The 22,321-nt window shown below is 52.4% G+C and overlaps 1 protein-coding gene across 13 annotated transcripts in view; it reads left to right on the top strand.

The window, feature by feature from the left end:
* Window positions 1–22,321, top strand: part of CLEC16A (C-type lectin domain containing 16A) — a 215,986-nt gene that overhangs the window by 93,487 nt on the left and 100,178 nt on the right. For all 13 annotated transcript variants that reach the window (XR_199256.3, XR_199257.3, XM_045072138.1 and 10 more), the window contains 3 exons: window positions 1,934–1,984; window positions 4,845–4,973; window positions 12,760–12,880. Coding sequence is in view for 11 of the 13 variants with exons in the window: in XM_045072138.1 (XP_044928073.1) it covers window positions 1,934–1,984; window positions 4,845–4,973; window positions 12,760–12,880 (301 nt within the window). In the remaining 2 variants the exon portion in view is untranslated. The remainder of the gene's footprint in view (window positions 1–1,933; window positions 1,985–4,844; window positions 4,974–12,759; window positions 12,881–22,321) is intronic.

The raw sequence follows: 22,321 nt of genomic DNA, 5'->3' as shown, positions 1-22,321 counted from the left end.
TGTTTTGCTCTATATCCGAAGCGTGATATACTCTTAGGGAAGTGCATCATCTGTCAGCAGGAGATGGGTTAATCCACATTCCCATGGGCCCCATGGCTCCCTGAGATTTTGACCTCTGTGTCTGGTCTCTCCAGGTCCAGTTAGCTGGAGTTTCCCCTCGTCATTTTGCTGACGCGGAGAACCTCCCTGGAGGAGGACACGTGTTGGCGCTGCCATCTTGTTATCATTCAGCCCCTTTCATTATCTCTACAAACTGCCGTGAATCTTAGGCACAGAAGCACCAGACCCGTCTTCTTTGCAGGAAGCTTTTTAAGCTGCTATTATTGTCAGTGTTCGTGGGGAGAAAACGAGGTCTTATCACCTGGAAATCCACCTCGGCAGCCACAGATGACCCCATGCACCTGCCACGTGGTGGCCACGCCCAGATGAGGGGGGACCACTGTGGGACCCCACACATGGGGGAAGAGATCCTAGGCTCCCGTTAGCAACCTGAGGGGCCTAGCCTCTGAGCGAGAATACAAGACCTCAGCAAAGCCCAGAAGACAGCGGGAGAGCCTCATGGCTGCATTAGTCATCTTTCAGTCTCTTTCCAGGATAACTACTCTTAGTTTGTTCGCTCTACCCCCAGAAAGACAGAGATACATAGGTAGGCATTTTCCCAGAGGATTTATCTTTAGCCTAAGGAGAGCTGTATTTGAATTGTAGCTCTCTTCCCCCTACCCAGGTTGTTCTTTTGTCCTATAAGGGTTATACCCAAAGTAGAATATCTCAGAAGCTTTTGCATCTTCTCAGCGTTGCGATCTCTGTGGTTCTTACATGGTTCTTATTGCCATGCAAGAATATTCAAGTTTGGGCTGCCTGGGTGGCTCAATGGGTTAAGCCTCTGCCTTCAGTTCAGGTTATGATCGGAGGGTCCTGGGATCGAGTCCCGCATCAGGCTCTCTGCTAGGCAGGGAGCCTGCTTCCTCCTCTCTCTCTTTCTCTCTCTCTCTCTGCTTGCCTCTCTGCCTACTTGTGATCTCTCTCTGTCAAATAAATAAAATCTTAAAAAAAAAAAAAAAGAATATTCAAGTTTATCTGTAGTTCTGACAATTGTAGAGAGAGAATTAGATTCAGGACTCAGGAGAGAGGACAGTTTGAATAGCCATGGTGCCTTCAACTGCATCTCTCCCTCCCCCTCCTGGGCTGTGCTCCATCCAGGGGTGACCATAGTGACCACGAGTGCTAGCATTTACCAGCCCCGACCCAGGGGCAGGCTCTGCAGCCAGCACTTCACTCGGGCAAACCCTCACATCCTCACAGTGACCCGCATAGATGTGGGCTGTCATTCCAGTCTTGCAGCGAACCAGAGGGGGGTTTTGAGAGGGAGAGCTGCAACTGGGCCCCTGGTTTGTGAGTCTCCGAGCCAGAGTCTTACCCACCGCAGCCCTGCAGAGCCGTGGGGCCTCACGGGTGTGCCTCAGAAACGACCAGGGTGAGCTGTGTACTTGCAGCGTTAAGTATGCTTCGTTACACGCCGCCTTTCTGAGGTGGGAGCCCCACGGATTTAACGTGGCCCCTGAATCAGGCTTCTCATTTCTCCACCTGTTCTCAACACGCAGATGATGGAGAAACACTCGTAACTTCACCCACTTTTGTAGTTTCATTACGTATGGTGTTCTTTTTGTTGTTCTAATTCACTGCCTTGACAGAAGGACTCTAACTCTACATGCTTGAAAAAGAAAAGAGAGAAATGTTGAGCAGTGCCATATGATATTTGGGCTTTCGTTTGAGCGTGTGTGTTGGTGTTCGTGTGTGTGTCGTCCTTCCTGGCGATTCACGAGAATCACTATTGAGAAGCAGATGGCCCCAACAGCCGTGAGCTGGGGTTTGTAATACTTTGGTGTGTACGGAAAGAAATATGCATCATCTCTCTCCCTTCCTCTCTTTTTAGGGAGAAGAAATTTTCTTGGACATGTTTGAAGATGAGTACAGGAGCATGACAGTAAGTGAGGGGCTGGGACGCACATGGGGGCCCACGCACTCGTCCTGCGGAACTGGGAGAATACCGTCTAACTGGGGTCTTTCCGGCTGAGATTGGTGGGGAGGTGAATCAGAAGCGGTGCCTTTTGATCCCCACCACTGGTGAAATTTCACATGGTCCCCCACTCCCCCTCTGTGGGCTGTGCCAGAGATGGGTTGGGAAGATTCCCTTTGATACGAATCAGGAGTGTAGAGCACATTGGATGTGTTCATTCTTTTACTGCTCCTGTCGCCCCGATCAGGAGGCAAGAATCAGAGAGGTTGAGTGAGGCCCCACATCTGCCCAGCCAGTGAGGTGCAGAGTCAGGATTCCAAAGCCCAGCAGTTCACCTCCAGTGCCCTTTGCCGTGCCTCCAGAATGTTCTAGCGTGTTGCTTGTCCTTGAGTCCACAGCACCGGCTCAGCATCAGCCCTATCTCCTCCATCCATCAGGCACAGTCATGGGAAAGAATCAGTTCCAAAGATGACAGCTTTCTCCATTTTGTTCATTTCCATGCATCCCTGTCATCTGACCCTTAGTTGGCACTCAGTAAATAGAGGATAAATGTCCTTTTCGTGGACATTGCTCATCAAAGAGGGGAGTGATTCAAGAAGTTTGTAGTAAACCTAAGTGTCACGAAGACAAAAGCGCTTGCTCTAAGTGGCTCGGGGCTCCCAAGCTCATCTCACCGGGTGTGGACTGCTGGGTCCTAACCACGTCCTCGCTCTCTGCACTTCCAAGGCCTCTGCAGAGCCTGTTCCAGGGAAGACGTCAGTTGGCATAGATCATCTCCAGAAATACCACAGTAGTGCCCAAGGCCTGCTCTGGTGGTGTACGGGCCGCTCAGGCGTGCCTCTCACCTGGAGATGGTCACTGCTCCCCCTTATTCCCCCAGCCCCTGGGAGAGTGTGTCCGTCTTCTACTCTTTGGACCGGTCGCTAGAGGGGAGTGGATTCGGGGGTTAACTGCTGTGGTGCTTGTCCCTGGGACGTCCTGTTCTGCAGCACAGTTCTCCATAGTTCGGTTTCCTGTTGGAAACATAAGGCTCGTATGTCACTTGACGATGTGGAAAAGCTCAGGCTCCTAAACCTCTGCTCAGTATCTGCCTTTTTTAAAAATGGATTTATTTGAGAGCAAGAGAGTGTACACTCAGTGTGCAATCAGGGCGAAGGGCAGAGAGGGAGGGGCAAAGGGAGAGGGAGGGAGTCTCAAGCCGACTCTGACCCAGGGCTGGATCCCACAACCGTAAGATCACGATCTGAGCCCAAACCACGAGTCTGACACTTAACTGACTGAGCCACCGAGGCGCCCCTCTGCTGGTGCTACTTACTAACTGCCTGACCTCCGTGGGTTGCTTACGTTCTCAGTGTTCATTTTTCCGGGCTGTGAGATGGGTCCCGCACCCGCGCCTGGGCTCTGGTGCCCAGGAGATGCCCCCCGGAGAGTGTATGCACTACTCATATCGGCTTCCTCTCCCTCCCGCCATAGGCGGCTTCCAGGTTGTGGGGGGGCTGCTCGGGAGCGGCGGGCAGGCTGGAAGGCACTGCCGGAAGGTGATGCCAAGGGTGGCCCCCGATGTAGCTCAGGGCTCCACCACCCAGCCCTGGGGTAAAGGGATTTGGGGTGGGGCACCCCAGGCTTTGCAGGAGATCTGCTTACAGAGGCCACAAGAAAAAGGCAGGCAGCATGCAGTAAGTGTCTCCTCGGCTCCCTAGCCCAGACAGCGGGGCCCTCATCACAACTGTCCTGGGTAGTCAGTCAGCTGTATGTAGGGTGTGGTAACGATGGAAGCCCACTTTCTGAAAAACAAAACAAAAAACAAAACTCAAAAGGACACACAAAAAAGCATGGAATGCTTGAAGGAGTAAAGTTAGTTCTTTAGGAAATTTACCTTGAGAAATGTCATTCCTTTATGATGTCAGGGAAATGAAGTGTCCATGTCCCAAAACACGTGGATATTCACTCTCTGTATTGATGCAGCAGAGTTCCAGAGTTCCAGGAGGGGAGATGTTGTTACCAAATATCATAGTAATCAGAGACTTCCTGGAGGTGGTATGGAAGCAGGCAGACAGTTCTGTTCCCATGTGGCCCAGAGGCTGTGGGCTGATACCCTTCCTCTGAGCTCACTGACCCCTCTGTAATAAGGAACAGCATCAGCAAACAGCGCTGTCCAGCAGGAAGTGAGACCTGCTGGCACCTGGCACTTAGTAGATGCTCAATAAGTGGCTCTGTCGTATGATCCCAGGTAAAGACAACAAGGCAGGGAAGGGGGATGGTGGTCATGTGGCAGGAGTCAGTTCTGGAGCAGGGCAGGCCTGGGTCTGTGTCTTAGTTCTGCCGCCCACCAGCTGAGTCACTGTTTTCCCATGAGCAGATCGGGAAACATCCCTTGTGGAGTCCTTGGGCGAATTAAGTAGGATCATGCAGACAAAGCCTGCAGTTCGCCGCCTGCCCGCAGTCCGTAGTCCACGATAACTGGGGGCTGCCATCACTACGTCTGCTTTCGTCATCCTTGACAGCACAGAGAGGGAGGCGGGTTGCGATCAGGGCCCCGCTCCTGGCCGGGTGTGGGGGAATGAGCCGGTGGGAGACCACAGCTTTTCACAGCACAGAGGCAGCTTCTCGGGAGTGTCTGAGCTGCCACTCAAGGGAAGGAAAAAATCCGTGTCTTGGGAAACAAAGGCTTATGTCTCACACTCCGGGCTGCCTTGAGACCTCACGCCAGCCTTCTCGTGGGCTCACTTTATTCACTTGCCGTGCGCGGTGCAGGCGAGGGGCTTGGGTAACCTGCTCCGTCCTCTTCCTCCCTTTGGTGAGGTTTCCTTTGACGTCTCTCTTCTAGATGAAGCCCATGAACGTGGAGTATCTCATGATGGACGCCTCCATCCTCCTGCCCCCCACGGGCACGCCACTGACTGGCATCGACTTTGTGAAGCGGCTGCCATGTGGGGACGTGGAGAAGACCCGGCGGGTGAGTAAGCGCAGGCGGGACCCACCTCTCCTGGGCTGCCATCTGACCAGGTCAAGAGCCTGTCTTTCAACCCACTTTGGGACAGGGGCGGAGGATACCACCCTGCACCAGCGTCCCACCACTGGGAGGAACTTCCCAAGGTGAGCTGCCCTTGGCCGAAGCAGGATTGAGATTCCCCTGTGTGAGGGCCAGGGAGGCTGCCTTGGCTGGTGCAGAGCAGAGCCCCAGCCCCCAGCTCTGGGGGCCCGCCTCTGAGTCTGGAACAGGCGAGGGCAGGGGAGGCCTTGGTGTGAAACTCCCTCCCAGAGGGGCTCGGGACCCCCAGAGACGGTGCCACAGCACCATGGTAAGATATCTGAGGGCTCTGGGGGTGAGGCACACGCACTTGAGACCGTGACTCTAGCCAGCTTGCTCCCCTGTGTGAAAAGCAGACGAGTTCTTAGAACCCTGTGGGAGTGCGCGTCCCTTATCAGCACCGTTTTTCTGAAGCTGGCTGGCGGGCTGTTCACGGTATTTTATCTCTCGTGTAAGATCAGTTTCTTTCTTAGAAAGCACCATCACCTCTTCCTAGAAAATCATTCCCTGGAGACATGAATGGATGAATTAGATGAGTTCCTTGCCCTCTGCTGCTCAGCTAATCCCCATCTGACCAGAGCGGCCGAGGTGTTAATTTGGGGATTTTGAGAAGCAGGAGGGACCTGCTGGACTGGCCTCCAACAGGAGGATTCCGTGGTCTTCCTCCACCTGGGCGGTGATTTTGCCTCGGAGGCCTCGGAGCGGGAGGGGACTGCAGAGGAAAGCCGACCTGTGTGTGTTAGTCACTGAACATTGCCTTCTCTCTGACCAAAGCCACAGACCTCATGGCAGGACCCACCCCGTCTGAGCCAGTGACACCCTCCTTCCTCGGGCTCCCTGGCAGCCCTGCAGGCCCCGTGGCCGGGCCCACGAGTGTGTTTGTGGGTGGCACTGTTTGCACTGGGCATCATGGCATCAGACAGTACCTTAGGACCGGTTCTGACAAACACAGGTTATGCTGGCAACTTGTTCACAGGCGGGTATGCTCACCCTTTGGTTGGCCTCAGAGATGTTCCCTGGCGAGGCTAGCACAGAGGTCCTGTCCCCGAGGCCCACCTTGTCCCCTGAACCAGAGGCCCGGAAGGCTCTGGGTGGTGAGAGCTGCTGTTCTGGGTTGCACTCTGCCTTCTTTTTTGGTCTCCGGGGCCCCAGTTGCTCAACACTTAGATGAGCTCATGTTTGATATCACATGTGTCGTTCATACCAGTTCTTTGTCTGACCCTCCTCATGGAATTCTGCCACCGTTCTAGGAAGTTGGCATCATAGGAACCTATCTTGCAGAGGAAGAAACTGAGGCATGATGAGATCAAGTGATTTGCTCACGGTCCCCCACCTAATAAGTAGCAGAGCCAGGACTCCGTGCAGGCAGCGTGGCCTCCAGAGCCCACACTCTTAGCCGCTCTGACCTGCTTCTTCCCACTGCTCCCTTCATTGTATCTATTAGCCCTACTTGGTGCTGGACACCAGGGACATAACATACACTGCCTCAGTCCTCAAGGAGTCCACGTGCAGGGCAAGGGAGGGAGGGTGTTGCCAGTCTGTGTGGCTGAGGCTGTTGCTAAAGGAACATGAGGTCAAGCCCCTCATCCTCCCTGGGGAGGGGGGCAGAACAGGCAACAGCAGGATCGGTTGGGCAGCAGGGGAGGCAAAGGCCCAGACGGATGTGGCTCATTCCGGCTCCCCTAGGGAGGGGACATGGCTGGAGCCCAGAGTGAGGGAGGCTTTTTGAGAAGTGATGAGGCTGGAGGGGGCCAGGCTCCCGGGCCTTAGAGCCCACGGAGGACCTTGGTCTTGTTAGCTGATCCCGACATCAGGCCCTGCTGGCTTGGGGTGGACGGTCCTGATCCACAGGAGAGGATGGGAGAAATTCAAGGCTAAGGCATATGGCAGAGGGAGGGTCGCTTGGGCTCTGGGGCTCCTTTTCCCATCTCAAAGCAGCACATACCTGCCTTGCCAGAGTCAGTGTGGAGACTCAGTGAAAGGCAGGGCACAGAGGCTAATAGTAGTTCTCAAGGGTAGGGGTTCCCTTCGTCCCTTTGGCCCTGACATCTCACTTGGTTGTAAGTTCCCAGGGCTGTGCCGCCCACCTCTCTGCCTGAAACACAGGCCGAGAGCCCTTGGGCTTCCCTGGGGTCTCTTGTTCAGCCTTTGTTTGTCCTACGAGTTTATACAATCAACCCTCAAGTCTCAGGGTCCCTGGGTTTAGAGCCAGAGAGAAGGTGGCAGGATTTATAAAACGGCCCTGACCATCTCAAAGTGAAGCCATCTACCTGAGAGAAACTTCCCTTTGCTTCTGAAGGAAGATTTCGGCCACTCACCTCAGTCCGGTTCCTGTTCCAAGGCAGCTGTCTAGAATCGTCCAGAAGCTTAGCTCCTGTGTCCCTTTCAAACACAGAACACAGCAGTGTGCTTTGAATTTGAGCTGAAGGAAGTGTATGGTTTAGCAAGCAATTGAGGGCTTATGTGGTTTGTTTCAAGTTCTTTGCTTTCATCCAAAGAACATTCCATTTCATCTTTTTGGATTCAAAGGTTTTCTTCTTTTTCTTTTTTTTTCCCCACCAAGCAGACTTTTAACTTTCAGGAGGCTGACACTTTTCAGAAACCCCACCTTTTATTTTCTTTAAGGGCTTATTAAAGAAGTTCAAACACCCCTTACTAATGCATCATTTCTAACTTGTAAAATATCCTCCATTCAATCACCAGAGAGCCCCTGGATGCCTACTAGATGCTAGATGCTGGGCCTGAGGGTGCAGAAATGAACAGGGCTGAGGGCTCAGTGAGTGCCGAGTCCCTGAGACGCAGAAGAATGTAGCAAGTTCAAGGAGCAGGGTGACAAGTGAGTGGAGGGGACAGGAGAGGAAGATGGTCAGGCCTTGCAGGCCACAGGGGGGCAACTGACACCAAAAGTCATGACATCCCTCCTGCATTTTGCAATTTATTCTCTTCCTTCTTTCATTTGATGTATTTGTTGAGTGGCTGTCTAGGAGCCAGGCACTGTGCAGAATGCAAGAATAGACTGTGAACAAATAATATAAAATAATACCCAAATGGCAAGAGTGCCCCTGAGCCATGCTAGCTGCTAAGGGGAGTTCACATTGAAACGAAGGTCATGGGAACTGCTGGCATCTGATGAGAACATGGAAACAGAAATGGGGATGTGGCTCGACCTATCCCAGGGGCAGCTGAGAGAAGCAGTTAAGAAAAAGCCCAGGCTGGTGGGACCAGCCAAGGTTCAATGCCAGCTCTAGCTTTGTGCCTTTGAGCAAGTTGCTTACCTTCCCTGAGCCTCAAGTCCTCATGTGTCTGATCTCTTAGCTCCTGCCCAAAGTAGACAAGAAAGAGGGCTGTAAGGTGCCCGGCAGGCCCGAAGAGTTTAGGAAACGTTGGTTAAACAGGGGTAGAGTGGTCTAGTGTCCCAGGAGGGAAAGAAAGAGAGTTTTTAGCCATCTACTGAAGTTCCAGGGTAGAGAAGAGTTAGGGAGAGAAATTTCTGGTGAATCTCAAAATCTGAATGTAAGCCACCGGCCATCTTTCTGTGGTAATCTTGGAAGCCATTATGAAATAGAGTCCCGTGAAGCTTTATTTGTCCCTGACTTCTGTTCCTTGTTCCCATGTAAAACCACCAACAGTTTTGGTGTTGATCGCTCTTGCCCGCGAGGAAATAGGATCTATTTCTTTATTCTTTGGCTGTGTGTTTCACATTAAAGAACATCTCACAGGGTTTCGAAAGTAGAAGGAAAGAACTTCCCGTGATTTCATCACCCTAAACAAACAAGGCCTCGTCGCTTTTCGGGTCTCCTCCCTGTCTTTGTTCAATCACGTCTTCTCATGGTGGCAGGAAGAGTGTCGTGGTCTTCCTTCCAGCCTTTCCTTTCCTCTCTCCCTTGTACAGCGAGAAGCTTTCCGTGCTAGGACGCAGTTTTAATTCAAGTCACATTTCTTACTGTAAGAAAGTTTATCTGGCGACTTCTGCCATGACTTACTCAGGCATTTTCCTGCTGCTAGACATTCTGGTGCTCTCAGGATTCATTATTTTCAACTAAACTGTCGTGAGCAGGCTTCACGAACACAGGGTTTCTTTCTTTTGGCTTAATTCTTTCGGAAAAGTTCCCAGAAGTAGAATTTCTGGTTCGGGGGCATGAACATTTACTGCGTGACGCTCTCCATTTTGCCAAAGGGGTTTTCACAGCGGGCTGGGCCCAGGTGACCCTGCTTCGGCACCCACTTAGGAGTGACTGGTTTCTCACAGCCACTTCCGCAGCCTGGTGGGCTCCTCATCCGGGTGACAGCTGCCCGAACTCCGTGGCTTACAAATGGGACAAGGGAAGCAGAGAGAGGGCTGGACCTGAGTGCTCAATCCAGGGCTGCCCTAGGGTTCTGTGGGCGCACCTCCGGGGAGGCCCCGAGATCAGGGCCGGTGGGTAGCCCATTCCCAGAACTCAAGCCCAGGCGCAGGGAATTCACGTGATTTACTCGCATGGTCTGACCCTGAGGCTGTCCCCCCCACCTAGGGGGCTCCTTCCCTACCACACAGCTGCAGGGCTTGCTCCCAGGTACCTTGGAGCACAGGGGATGAGCATTTTGATTATATCCGAGCATGCTCAGCTGTCACCCCTTTCCAAAACTAATGTGCGCATCCGGAGTCCGTCTTCCTGGCATTGTGGGGAAGCATCAGAAAGAGCAATAATTCCTTCTTCCATTTTAATACTTTTTAAAGTGCATGTTTATTTGGCAGAGTAAAGAGCAGCGCTCAATAAAAGCCTGGGTCCCAAGCCTTAAATCTTTTGAAGGCAAAGGCATATGGCTGGAAGAACAGACTTTGGAGTCCGGTTATTAGCTGAGTCACCGTGGGCAGGCTGCCTTACATCCCCAGCTTTTGGTTTCCAGTCTGTACAATGGGAACCACAGAGGGTCATTAAAACGCTTTAGGGAGATGACACGGTCCAGCCCTGCCAATCCCTGGCAGGCCTTGGGTAGGCAGGGATGGGGTGCTTATGGTTTAGGGGTCTGTGCGATGGATTTGAGGACCCTCATCCTGTTGTTTAATCTCTCTTTTGTGAATTCTCAAAGTTGTGGGGCTGGTCAGTGTCTTCCATATTCTTCAGATTTTTATTGTTGTATTGTTGTTGTTATTATTATTATTATTTTGTATTTCTACAAATATCTTTCATGTGTTGCTTCCAGAACAAAAGCTATGTTTTACCAAAAAGGTCTAAATTAGGAGCCAAATTCTGAACTCCTTTCTTTTTCTTTTCTTTTTTTTTTTTTTTTAAGATTTTAAAAATTTATTCAACAGAGAGTAGGCAGAGAGAGAGGGGGAAGCGGGCTCCCTGCCGAGCAGAGAGCCACTGTGGGGCTCAATCCCAGGACCCTGAGACTATGACCTGAGCCGAAGGCAGAGGCTTAACCCACTGAGCCACCCAAGCACCCCTGAATTCCTTTCCTGTTGGAGGTTTCTGGTTCTCAGAGTGATGGTGTGCAGAAAGCCACACATGTTTCTCCTTTTCTCACCCCCTACCAAGGGTCCTGCTTGATTTCCTTGCCTTTAGAACCTTTGAGAGGAGTGGATTTTTGACACTGAAATGAACCATTCCCTCTGTTTGGACCTGACCAGTGGGCCTTTCCTCCTCGCATCCAAGGCCATGACTTCTTCCTTGAGAGCTCAGATGGCCATATCTTCAAGCCGCCCCCCGACATCTCAGGCTTCCTGCAGTCAGGCTGGTGCAGGCATGGGGGTGTTGTGTGCTTGGTTAAGGGGCACATGCATCAGATACCGCTGCTTCCAAGCCCAGCGAAGGCAGCCCCAGCCACATGGACCTGGATGGCTCTGCCCCTCCCGGCTCTGTTTCTTACCATATAGCAGTTCCCTCTTGCAGTAAGATGCTCCCGGTGCCTGGCACACTCTGGGCGCATAATAAATAGAAGCGGTTTCGATTTTTAAAAAATGGAACGGCACTTCTTTTTCTTTTGATTGTTGCAGATGTATTAGGAAGGCTGTACTGTAAAAAAAACTAAGGACAATTAGATCAGTGCTAATCCCCCCCACCGCTCCGCCCCCCACATCATTATACTACAAAGGCTTATCTTTCCCTAGTGCTTCTGGTGGACTGAGAGGAACACGGGGCCTCAGGATACATCCAGGAGGTAGAATCGTGTTCTTCCAGTTTTCTCCATTAGGAGAGGGAGGCGTTGGCTCAGGTCTCCTGACAGTTCCAGGCCAAGACTGGATTTGGGTTTAAATGTCCTGGTGGGCATCCTTGTTGCCTGGGTCAGCAGGAGCCTGTGCAAGGCCTGTCCCCCGCTTTGTTTTGGGAGGCACCTTGTCCTAGGAAGGGTAGCCTCCCCTCTCCGTGTGCCAGGCCTGTAGCCTTGGAACTATAAACAGGAAGACCAGAAGTGGGCTGGAACTCATCGTTGTGTGGCTCACCAGTGGCGACAGTGGTTTGTCCCCATGCCCTCCCCCGTGCCCAGCTAGTGGGTGGCTGGAGGAAAAGATGGTTGCCCACATGCTGGGGGCTCCCCACTTCCCCCAGCATTCTCTCAGAGTCTCCTAGCAGCCCTGCGGGGCAGGGACTGCCGCCCCCATTTCACAGATGTGGAAATCGAAGCTCACGGAGGTCAGGGGCCTTGCCCAGCAAGTCCAACACAGAGCTCACGTGGCCGACTCCCGGGCTGCTTCCCTCAGGCTCATGCAGAAGCTAGGCCCATCAGCTGTGTGGCAGGGCAAGTGGCATGGAGGTGGCCTCTCTGAAAGGCTGCACCTCACTTCCCAGTCTGTCGTCAGTGGGCAACTCAGCCCCAATCTAGAACCCAGGGGTGGGATGCTCTCAGAGCATGCTGGGTCCGGGGTAAAAGCTGTTTTCTACACCAACTTCTTTGGGTCTGGGCCTGGGAATTCTGCTTTTTTCCTGCTCTCTGGGAATGTCCAATGGCCATACTGGATGCCACCCAGGCATCTCTTCCATGGGCCGGGAATCCCTGTGCTGACGGAGCTGACTCTGCCTCCAGAAAGCTGGCTGGGCAGTCTGAGGGGCACTTGGAGCACTGAAGTCACGGCATACCAGCCAGGCTCCAGGGCTGCTGTCCCATCCACAGCCTACTCGCTGTGGTAAGGCCCAGGGGCTAAGACTGTGCTGCAAACGCCCTCACTCAGGGAGGGGCAGGGGTAGGATTTTCATGGAGTCTGGCTGGCTCTGAGTCATACGAGCATCTTACCCTCTTCGGCCTTCCCTGCCCCTGCATTCACTAGGCGGGACATTGGAACACTAGTACTTGTGTTTTGGATTTCCATATTCTGTGCCTGTTTACTTGGAAGAAAGAGTTCTGGTTCTAGTCCCCCCAGATGTGTGGCCTGGGGCAGTTCAATGTGCCTCCTGGGGTCCCAGTGCATTGTCTGCAAAATGGGGCTGCCTGCTAAACAGGGGTGTCATGAAGGTCACATGGCACTAGGAGAGAGCTCCTGGCAGAAGGACAGGTGCTCAGCTGAAGTCAAGTGGTCCAGACCTGTGCAGAACTAAAAACTGCCTGTACCCTTCGATTATTTGTTTATTTACCTTGCTGCGGAAACACCAGGGCCATGATACTGGGACAAGTGGACTTTGTTTGGTTTTGTTTGTATAAATCAAGAGTTCCTGTGTGATTTCTGCACACAGAGTGCTTCCCCTGAATAACTACAGTTTCGTTCTCCTCTGCTCCTGAACTGTCCACGCAGGCCATTCGGGTGTTCTTCATGCTCCGCTCCCTGTCACTGCAGCTGCGAGGGGAGCCCGAGACCCAGTTGCCCCTGACGCGGGAGGAGGACCTGATCAAAACGGATGACGTGCTAGATCTGAGTGAGTCCCTTGCGGGGGATGGACGGGTAGGGGCAGGGAGGGATGCGCTCGCTGCCGCACTGGCTCTGGTGTCACGGGGAAGGTCGGGGTGTGACCTGTGTTTGCTTCCGCCGTTGATCTGTCCCAAAAGCTAACAGAGTGTGCACGTCCTGTCAGACTCAAAGAAGGGCCCTTGTTCCTGGGCCCCTGGCAGTCCATCTGCGGGCTCTGCTTACCAGAGCCCAGGTGGAGCTGTGTGGGGGGAGGGGGAGTCGTCCCTGCCCTCCACATAACCGGAGCGTGATTGGTTTGTGTAGTAAGGGGTCTCTGCTGGATTCTAGTGATGCAAGGCCTCTGCTGCGGAAAAGGGGAGAACTTGCAGAAGTGCAAATCACCAGCCTGGAGGTGAGGCGGAGTTGGGGAGGCTGGAGAAGTGTGTGCTCAGCCTGCAGCTGTGGGCTTCGTCCCTAACCACACAGTGCGCCATGCTCTCCTCAGCAGCTTGAGCATGAGGCTGTGATTTAAAGTGCCAGTGGGCCAAAGCCCGGTCGAGCCCCTGTAATCCGCCTCACATGCATACCACTCTTGTTTTCCTCCATTTGCTGAAGGGCAGGTGCACATGGATGGTCAAGGTGGTTTTCTCTTTCTTAGAGGCATTGTGATATGGTAGGATTCTTTGGTTATAAGTGACAGAAATCCCAACTTGGGTGAGCTTAGGGAAAAAGAAAGGGGAACTGGCTGGTGTCACTGAAAATTCCAGGAGTATGTCTGCCTTCAGGCATAGCTGGATCTAGGTGCTCAAGCAGCATCATCAGGAAGCTGCCACCCTGTCTTGTTTCGGCTTCCCTTTGTTCCGGCTTCATCTTTGGGAGGGCTCTCACCAGGTGGCAACAAGGTGGCCATCTGCAGTTCCAAATCCTGCTGAACCAGCTAAGCAGACCTGACAGAAACAGAGCTTCCTTTTCCTGTGGAAGTCCACAGCAGGGCTCTCTGGCCTGGCATGGGTTGGTGGGCCATCCCTGAACCAGTTGTTGTCAGAGGAGTGTGATTCATCAACTGGGCAAGGCCAGGGTCATGTGGCGAACCCCAAGCTGGGAAGTAGGGGCCATTTCTTGAGAAGTGGGGCCCTCTTCATGTGAGAGGGAGGAGGGAGGTTGCCGTCAAAGGAAGTGCACAAAGAGATGGAAGCTGAGCAGGCAGGAGCGGCGGATGGCCACTCTCTGTGGTGTATGGTGAGGACAGGGTCCCCACAGCTTTAACTCAGCTTTAGTGAAATACAGTTTACACCCGACAAAATTCACTAAGTTTTAGTGTACGGTTGGATGAGTTTGAACAAAAGTGTTCAGTTGTGCGACAAGCAATCATGATCTAGACCACTGAGGGTTGGCATGTGACCCCCATGCCGCCTGCTGTGTATTCACAATGAATGATCGAAACCCCTACAACTTCCATTTCCTCACTTGGAAAATGGTGATGAACTTCCTTATATGATGGGCTTCTTTTGAGACTTGAGCAGAATATAATATGAAATATTATATGACAGAGCATAGTGTCTAGCATCTGACTGTGCTCAAGAAACCGTATGCTGTGTTACCTCTAATTAAATGTGAGGCATAGAAAGAAGAGAGCATTCTCCCCAAATAGAAAATTCCCTGTAATTATTACGGGTTTTACCCTCTTGTCTAACTTTTTTTTGTTTGTTTTTTAAGAATTATTTATTTAGTTGAGAGACATGGGCAGAGAGAGAGAAAGAGAGTCTCAAGCAGAAACCCTGCTGAGCTCAGAGCCCGACTCGGGGCTTGATCTCATGACCCTGAGATCATGACCTGAGCCAAAACCAAGAGTTGGACGCTTAACCAACTGAGCCTTCCAGGTGTCCCTAATTTCTTCTTGCCCTCTCCTATTCTCTTTTCTTCTTCTCTCTCGGAGGAACAAAGAAGCTGTGTCCCCTTTGTGCTATCTGTGCTTATCTCCTTTGGTCCTTTCCTCCGTGAGAAATTGCCATGAGGATTTCTCTAAGGGTTTAAATTGATTGTGTTGGCTGCGGAGAACCATAAACCAGTCTTTCTCTGATCTGAGTCAAGGGAAGAGGGAAATAGCTTTCTTTCAAAGGGACCTCTCCATGAAATGGAATTAAATTTTATGCTGGGAATTCACATTCCTTCCTTCTCTGCACCAGCCCCCCAGGAATAGCCTGCTGAAATAAAGGTTAAAAGTATTTCACTTATCAATTTTAATTGATTAGATTGCTAGTTGAGATCACTTAACTGAGCCTTTTTGGGTAGTTGGCCATTAAGAAAGTAATGGCTGTCTGTCTTTACCCAGCCTGGTCACAAATTATGTCTTTGCTTAAGAGAGTGCCATCCAGAAAGTACTAGGAATTATGGATTTTTTGAGCACATGGTACTAGAATAAGATAGCATGTGTTGTCATTGGATTTTGTGTTCTTTTTCCTTTGTATCTCTCTCCCAGTGATTGTTCTTAAATGCGGGAGCGTCTGACCTTCCAGTGAGGAAAAATCGGTATGCCTCGTATGTCACAAAATGCCCTCTAAGTATATAAAATAACCAGCAACATCGTAATGTAGGCAAAGGCATTCATATTTGCCGAATGATTGGAAGCTGGGCATGCTTCTCATGAGCGCCGTGATTTGAAGAAAGCTGACTCAGGGAGAAATGCTGGGAGCTGGTCGGCTTTATGGCAGGCGACGTGATGTGGGCGGACAGGCTCAAAGGCACGCCGGCTCTGCACCGCCAGGAGAGGTGACCTAAAGTGTGTTTACTGAGCTTGTCGCCCTCTGATAAGAAACCACGGTGTACGAGTACACAGAAGCCACGTCACGTGTCTGCTCACCAGCCACGGGCCTCTGGGCAGGTGTGCCTGGTGTGCTCGGACAGGGTGGCCCTGGACCAGGAGCATGCTGGAGGCCATCGTCCCCCGCCCCCAAGCAAAGGAGGCAGAGCTGACTGCTCGAGCCTGTTTCGCTTTCGCTGGGGAGGAGCATGGTGTGGGGCCCATGTCAGGGCCTGGCAGTCGTGAGGGAAGGGGGTGGGGAGAGAAGGCTAGCTTGACGGGATAAAATAGATGAGACTTTTAGAGAGAATGGCACCGTGAATCTCCACGTACCCCGCCTTCAGCTTCAAGGGTTATTAGTCTTGCTCTACGTCTCTTTCCATCTGCTCCGCCATCTCTCTTTTCAGAGTACCTCCCCACCTCGGCCCTCCTCGAGTGTAGGAAAGCCAATGGAAGACATCTTGTCACTGCATCTATAAATACTTCTCTCACAGAGAAGGACCTGGGGCTGCTCTTTGTCACTAACTGGGTCCCTGCCGTTCTGGATCATGCACTTCCCCGGCCCTGCTGTGGCTCTGGGTGGAGTTGGAGCAGGAGGGAGGGCTGGCTGGCCGCACTGACACCCGCCTTGGCTGCCCCTCGGGTAGTTGGAGGTCGTCGGTCTTGTGACCCAGCTTGGGGCCTTCATGTTCCTGAGGCTCAGTGGCCTGCCCTTGAAAATGGTTCTCAAAGGTGTGCAGAGAGAGCCACTGAAAATCAGACGAGATCACGTTGGTGATCACTTGGCGCGTAGCAGGTGCTCGGGGGTGAGAGCCAGCCATTGCCCCCATGCGGCTGCCAGATCAGTGTGTCCAATGTGAACTGCTGGGCTCCGGGGGTGGGTGTTTTCTGCTCTAACAATGTTTGGAGGAGCATATCCTGACAGCATGGGGCTGCTTGGGCCCAGAGGAAGGAAGGTGCTCCCCATCCAGGTAGGGCACTCCTGTGTGTTCCCTCACGGGCCTACTGGCCAGCAGTCCCCGGGCATGCCCTGAGGACAAGGCTGTGAGAAGAACCCAGGTTCCTGCCAGCACTGGCGTCAGAGCCTTCCAGAAGGAGTCTTGCCTGTTTCTAGAAAATACAGCCAATCACAGCCGGGAGAAATTCCTCCATTATCTAAATATCCTAAGTAGATACCGGGCATGCTCAGGAAACTTCTGAGTCCCTTTCCCAGCCTCTTCCCAGCCGGCAGGTGCGTGTTGTCCCCACACCACGTGCTTCCCACACCTCATCTTGTATTCGGATTTTCTAAATCCACTCGTGAGAACCATTCTGTAAAACCCGTGGCTCATTCTGCTACGTGTAGAGCACCTGTTGTATGCCAGACCCAGTGCTGGGAGCTGGGATGTCACAGGGAACGAGCGGTGTGATTGGTTTCCGCTCCGTGGTGCTTCTGCTTTGCGGGGTATGGGGATGGGAGGACCGCCAACAGGTATTTATGGGTTGTTTGAGATGGTCCGTGGAAGTGACAAACAGGGTCTGTGCTAGAGAGTAACTGGGAGGGAAGATCTCCCACCCTGGTTAGAGAAGGCTTCTCTGGTTAGCTGCCATGTAGGGAGGGACCAGAAGATTCTGAGGAAATGCAAAACTGAGGCCCGCCAGTTAGAGGGGATGGCAGAGGTAAGGCTGGGAGGTGGGAGAGAGCATGACCTGAGAGCTGGGTGGGGCCAGTGGGTGAGGAGTCAGGGGGAGAGGGGCTGAGATGAACCAGATCTCAGGTCCAGGGAAGTGGGAAGCCATCTCAGGGTTCCCAGAGACATGGATCCTGAAAGTGTACTGGAATGGCCAGGTCCCACGGTCCCAGCAGGGGCCTGTGAGCCATTTCGAGGGGCTAGGAAGCCAGACTTGTGCCTGGTGAGAAATCCCAGCTTTACTCTTGTAACTTGCCAACCTGTGGCCTTTGACAGGTACCTTAATGTCTTGGTGTCTCAGTTTTGTCATCTGTATAATGGGAGTAAATGAGTTAATATACGTGAAGTGCCTGAACAGTGCCTGGTGTGGTAGCTAGGAGGCCATTTAGGAGGCACAGCAGGGTTCGGGGGGCCAGGAACAGTGCGGAACGGGGGATGGGACCACAGTCTGGGGATGGTATTTTCTGGCGATGCTGGAGACCCAGCTGGACTCTGGGTTCTGGGGACAGTGCGGGCAGCGAGGAATCAGGAGACAGCGATTTTGTAAGCCAGGGGGACAGCCCTGGAGGAGGGGCTGGTTCCAAACAGGTGAGGAAGGTTAGTTGGGTGGGCCGAGAAGAGGTGCTGGGAGGTAGCCCAGCCGGGATGTCCCGGGAGAGGATCGGAACCCTCTCCACATTCTCCTCAGAAGTGGTTTTCCGCAGACAGTCATGAATTTCAGAGTTCCCGTGTTTGGTGACATTCCATTGGCTGAGCCAACTCCTGTGACCACTGCATAGCTCTTGGCATCTCCCCTTGTACTGTGGCACAACAGCGACAGCAACTCCTCACTAGAGCCCGTGGTCTATGTGGGGGGATCCCAAGCCTCCAGAGAAGTGTCGGCACATAAACCGGTCCCCGCACTCCAGGTCTGCTTCCTCAGCCAGGTGCAGGCTTCCTTGTGAGGGGGCCTGGAAAATGTCCCTGTAGGATAGAGTCCGTCCCTGTAGAATAGAGTCCTTCCCTGTGGTTCCCCGACCTTGGGACTGTACAGCCCAGGGAAGTGTCAGAACAAAAATAAAATACCACACAACCTCTGGGGACAGGATTGCCAATTTTTGTGTTACCAAGTCTTTTTTTTTTTTTTTAAAGCATTTATGAACTATCATTTCATAAAAGAAAGGGCGTTGTTAATCCCAGATAAGTAGGAAGGGCATCACTTCTGAACAAGGGACAGACTTTCCAAGAAATAAGCCTCTGTGTCCTGGGCTTTAATGGGGTCTGTTCCTCAAATAATTCAAGTGCAGACCAATCTCTGGAGCAGAAGCGTTCTCTTTTTTGAGGTCAGTCTTGTGGGGGAGGTGAACACCGATGACATCATCACACAGAGCAAAGGCAGACCGGCCACTGTGCCAAGGAGCTCAGGTAACAGGGGTTGACCTGTCTGGAGGTCAGGGAGACTTCTGGGGGAGCGAGCACCCATCTGAGGGCTGGAGGTAGGGGCAAGTGCTAGCATCCCAGGGTGTGGCACTAGCAAAGGTCCTGGGGTTAATGGGGAGTTAAGGAAGATGAGAAGCAGCAGTGTGGCCAGGTAGGGCAGGGTGGTGAGGTGAGATTGAGATTGCCCCAGGGCCCAACATGTAGGCCTCATAGGTGGATCAGGGACCTGGGGCTTTCTTCTAAGAACAGTGACAAGTGTTTTTTACCTGGTGAGAAGATCCACGTGTGTATCTCAGAAGGGGCCTCCCTGGCCTCAGTATGAGGGTAGGTTTATGGGGTCAGGGACAGCATTCCAGCAGGGAGCCCTGTTGCAAGGCCAGGCCTGTGGGACCGATCCTGCCAGAGTATTGTCCGAAAAGTAGTACCCAGCGGCCTCTCGCATACCCTGGTTTGCCCCAGCCAGTGGGTTTCAAATGCGCCTGGGTTCTGCTTTATGGCCCAGGCACGTGGACTGTTTATTGCATGGAGACCTGTCCTGTTTGATTCAGCTAGTTCTCTGGAACCCAACCCATCAAGCCTTCGAAGCTAATTATTAACAACAGTAATGCTATTTCGGCTGTCCTCATCTCCTGGCAAGGCAAGCTGCCCTGGACCTCCCATCAGCTCTCCCCCTGCTGTTTCTAGCCCAGGGCCTGCCTCTTTAATAAGGGAGTGAGTGTATGGAGGAAGCCCCGGGTCCCAGAAAAATACAGACTCAGGAGAGGATGGACCTGGCCTCTGCCAGCTCTGCCTCTTCCTCACCATGCAACCTGAGACAAATCGATGTACATGTTGGCCTCGGTTCCCTCATTGATAAAGTGGGAGTAGCAGCACTCACCTTTGCCTGATTATTGTAAGGCAGAGCGAGAGCGGTATAGAGCGGTTGCAGACTGCTGGCTCTTAGGCCCACAGATGTCCTTTGGTGTCTGGCAATCTTCCGTGAATTGCAACATTTTAAAATCAAGACATCTTGTCGCACAAACCCAGGTAGCTCCCACCTTGAATCTGAAATGGTCTGGTCCCTTGGGGCCGCAAGCAGCATTGGGCTGCTTCCTCCCAGGGGCGGACGTGCTTCCCACCCACGTGCTGTCTCCTGCCGCGGGCCCCCACTTAACCCCAGCCGCCCACTCAGCCCCTCCTGCTTACGCCAACACAGTGGGGCTCGAGCTTCCTCACAGACGTGCCCCTGCAGCCTGCCCATCTCCCGGTCAGTGGTAGCCCCATGCAGGCCCTAGAATGTTGGGCTTATCCTCGACTCCCCTCTTTCTCTCCCGCTTGCCTCCTAGTCGGTCAGCGCCACTCTGCAGCCCCTCTCTCCAGCCGTATCCAGATCTGACCACCCCTCTCCACTGCACCCCTGGCCCTTGGTTTGCCTGGCCATCTGTGTCACCTACATTGTTGTAGTAGCCAGTCTCACAAGCCAGTCACTTGCTTCTGCCTTGTCCCCTCCAATTTATTCTCAACACAGTGTCCAGTGTCGTCTTCCAAAACATAAGTCAGATCATGTCCTCCCTTGGCTCACAGCGGCCTCCTTCCCACTCTGACTGTACAGTGACCGAGAAGCTGAGTGTTGCCTTTCTTCAGACACACTGGGCACATTCCCACCCCAGGGCCTTTGTTCTGGTTCTGCCCCCCACCTGCAAACCACTCGTTCCCCCAGAACAAGTGCAGCTGTGGGCACTAACCTGTGTGACAACCGTACCCTACCTGTACTTCATCTGTGTTTGAATTTGGGCCAAGTCCCCCCTCTTTCTTACCTTTTTGTTTGTCCATAGATATGAACATGAATGATATGCGCGACCTGGCAGTGTTCCCCGTTTCCACAGGTCCTCGCACTCTGCGTGCTTCACCCCCTTGTCCTGACAGGCGAGAGCTTGTAGGCCTTGTGGAGGTTCCTGGCTAGTTCACCTGACTGCTGAGATGCTGTTCGCCAGCGACAGTATTCTGAAGCTCCGCAAGCAAGTGGCTTGATTTTAAGTCGCGAAAATGTGAGCTCATTGATTTGCTTCTCTTGCAAGGACAGTGATAGTTTTGTGGTTCCATCTGTCCGTTCTGGAAAATTCTCTATGTTACCTTATTTTGTTGATGACTTGATCGTTGTTACATGCCTCATCCTGACAAAAACAATTAGAAAATTGCATAAATGATAAAGAGGGAAAAAACACTGGGGAGGGGGCCAGTTCTAGATTATCGTTCTAGATGATCGAAACAGAGGAGGAGACAGGACACTGTCCACTTGGATTGGACCTTGGGTGGAGAGGAACAAGTCACTTTTTTTTTTTTTAAATGAAAACAGAAAATTTGCATGTAGATTGTGACTGGATCGTGTAATTTGAGGTCATTATTGCCTTAGTGTGATAATGGCACTGTGATTCTGCAGGAGAACGTCTTTGTTTTTAGGAGGCACAGACTGCAGTGTTGAGTACATTGTCATGCTGCCTGAAGCTCTGGAATGACTCACAAAATAAAAATGTGAGTGTGTGGGTATAGTGAGAGAGGAAGCAAAGGCAGCTAAGTCCTTAACAGTCGGTGACTTGTAGGTGGAGGGTACATATATGTTTGTTGTGCTCTTTTTTAAACCGTTCCAGAAGTTTGAATTTTTTCAAAATAAAAGCTTAAGAAAGTGGCAGGAGAGAAATCGAGTCCCTGAAAATCCAGCATGTAATTCAAGGAGTGTCACGTTTAGGGACCGGGCCTTGGATTCAGAAAAAAAACGGAGTTTGAATCCCAGCTGTGTGACCTTGCGCAAACCAGGGAACCTCTCTGAGCCGTTCTTCCTCTAAGTGCTCCCGTCAGGACTGCTCTGCAGATCAGAGAGAGAATTCCTGCAGAAATGCTCGGGCTCACCTGCCGTGGGTGCAGGCTTTCCTCATAGAAACAGTCACCAGCATTCATCGCCCACACTGGGCGGGGGATGACTTGTCCCGCTAGAAGGTTTTCTGTAGGAGTTCTGACGAACCAAAAGCCCCATGACTCTTTCTGTCCATGGGATGCACTGCGAAGTGGAGGCGGCCACGCAGGCATGCTAGATAGACAAGTCTCATGGAAAGATGACTTTTAGGAAAGTGGGTGCTGGCTGCTTGGCGAAGACCCGAAATCAGCAGGGGAGGCTTGATTCAGACCCCGATGGTTCCTTGGGGGCAAGTTAGTTCAAGTGCTCGGCTGCGGAGCCCCAGAGAACGGTCTTGTTTGTTGCTGATGCCGACCCCCCAGAGGAGAGTGTGGGGCTCTCCAGCCCGCCTCCCCCCAGGGCTCTTTGTCCCTAAAAGGTGATATGGTGCACACGGCGTCTCTGCCCGTGGACATCCCCACCTGTGCCTCACCTGACCTGCAGCCTGGGGTCCTGCTCCAGCCCCGCGGTCGGGGGGTCTCCCATCATCTCCCTGGTGCGCTCACACGGCGTCTGGCACATAGTAGGCGCTCGGAGAAGGCTCGTTGGATTGAACCGATTAGAGCTTTAGCAGCATGTTTAATTATTCATAAATGCTTAAGGCACTTTCATTAACATGAAAGTGGCATTTCTAAATGTTGTCTTGAGTAA

Source organism: Mustela putorius, unplaced genomic scaffold, assembly GCF_011764305.1.
Source record: "Mustela putorius furo isolate JIRA1106 unplaced genomic scaffold, ASM1176430v1.1 tig00004007_pilon_pilon_pilon, whole genome shotgun sequence".
NCBI classification, from domain to species: Eukaryota; Metazoa; Chordata; class Mammalia; order Carnivora; family Mustelidae; genus Mustela; species Mustela putorius.
Note: the sequence above shows the minus strand (reverse complement) of the source record. Positions and strands in the feature narration are given on the sequence as shown.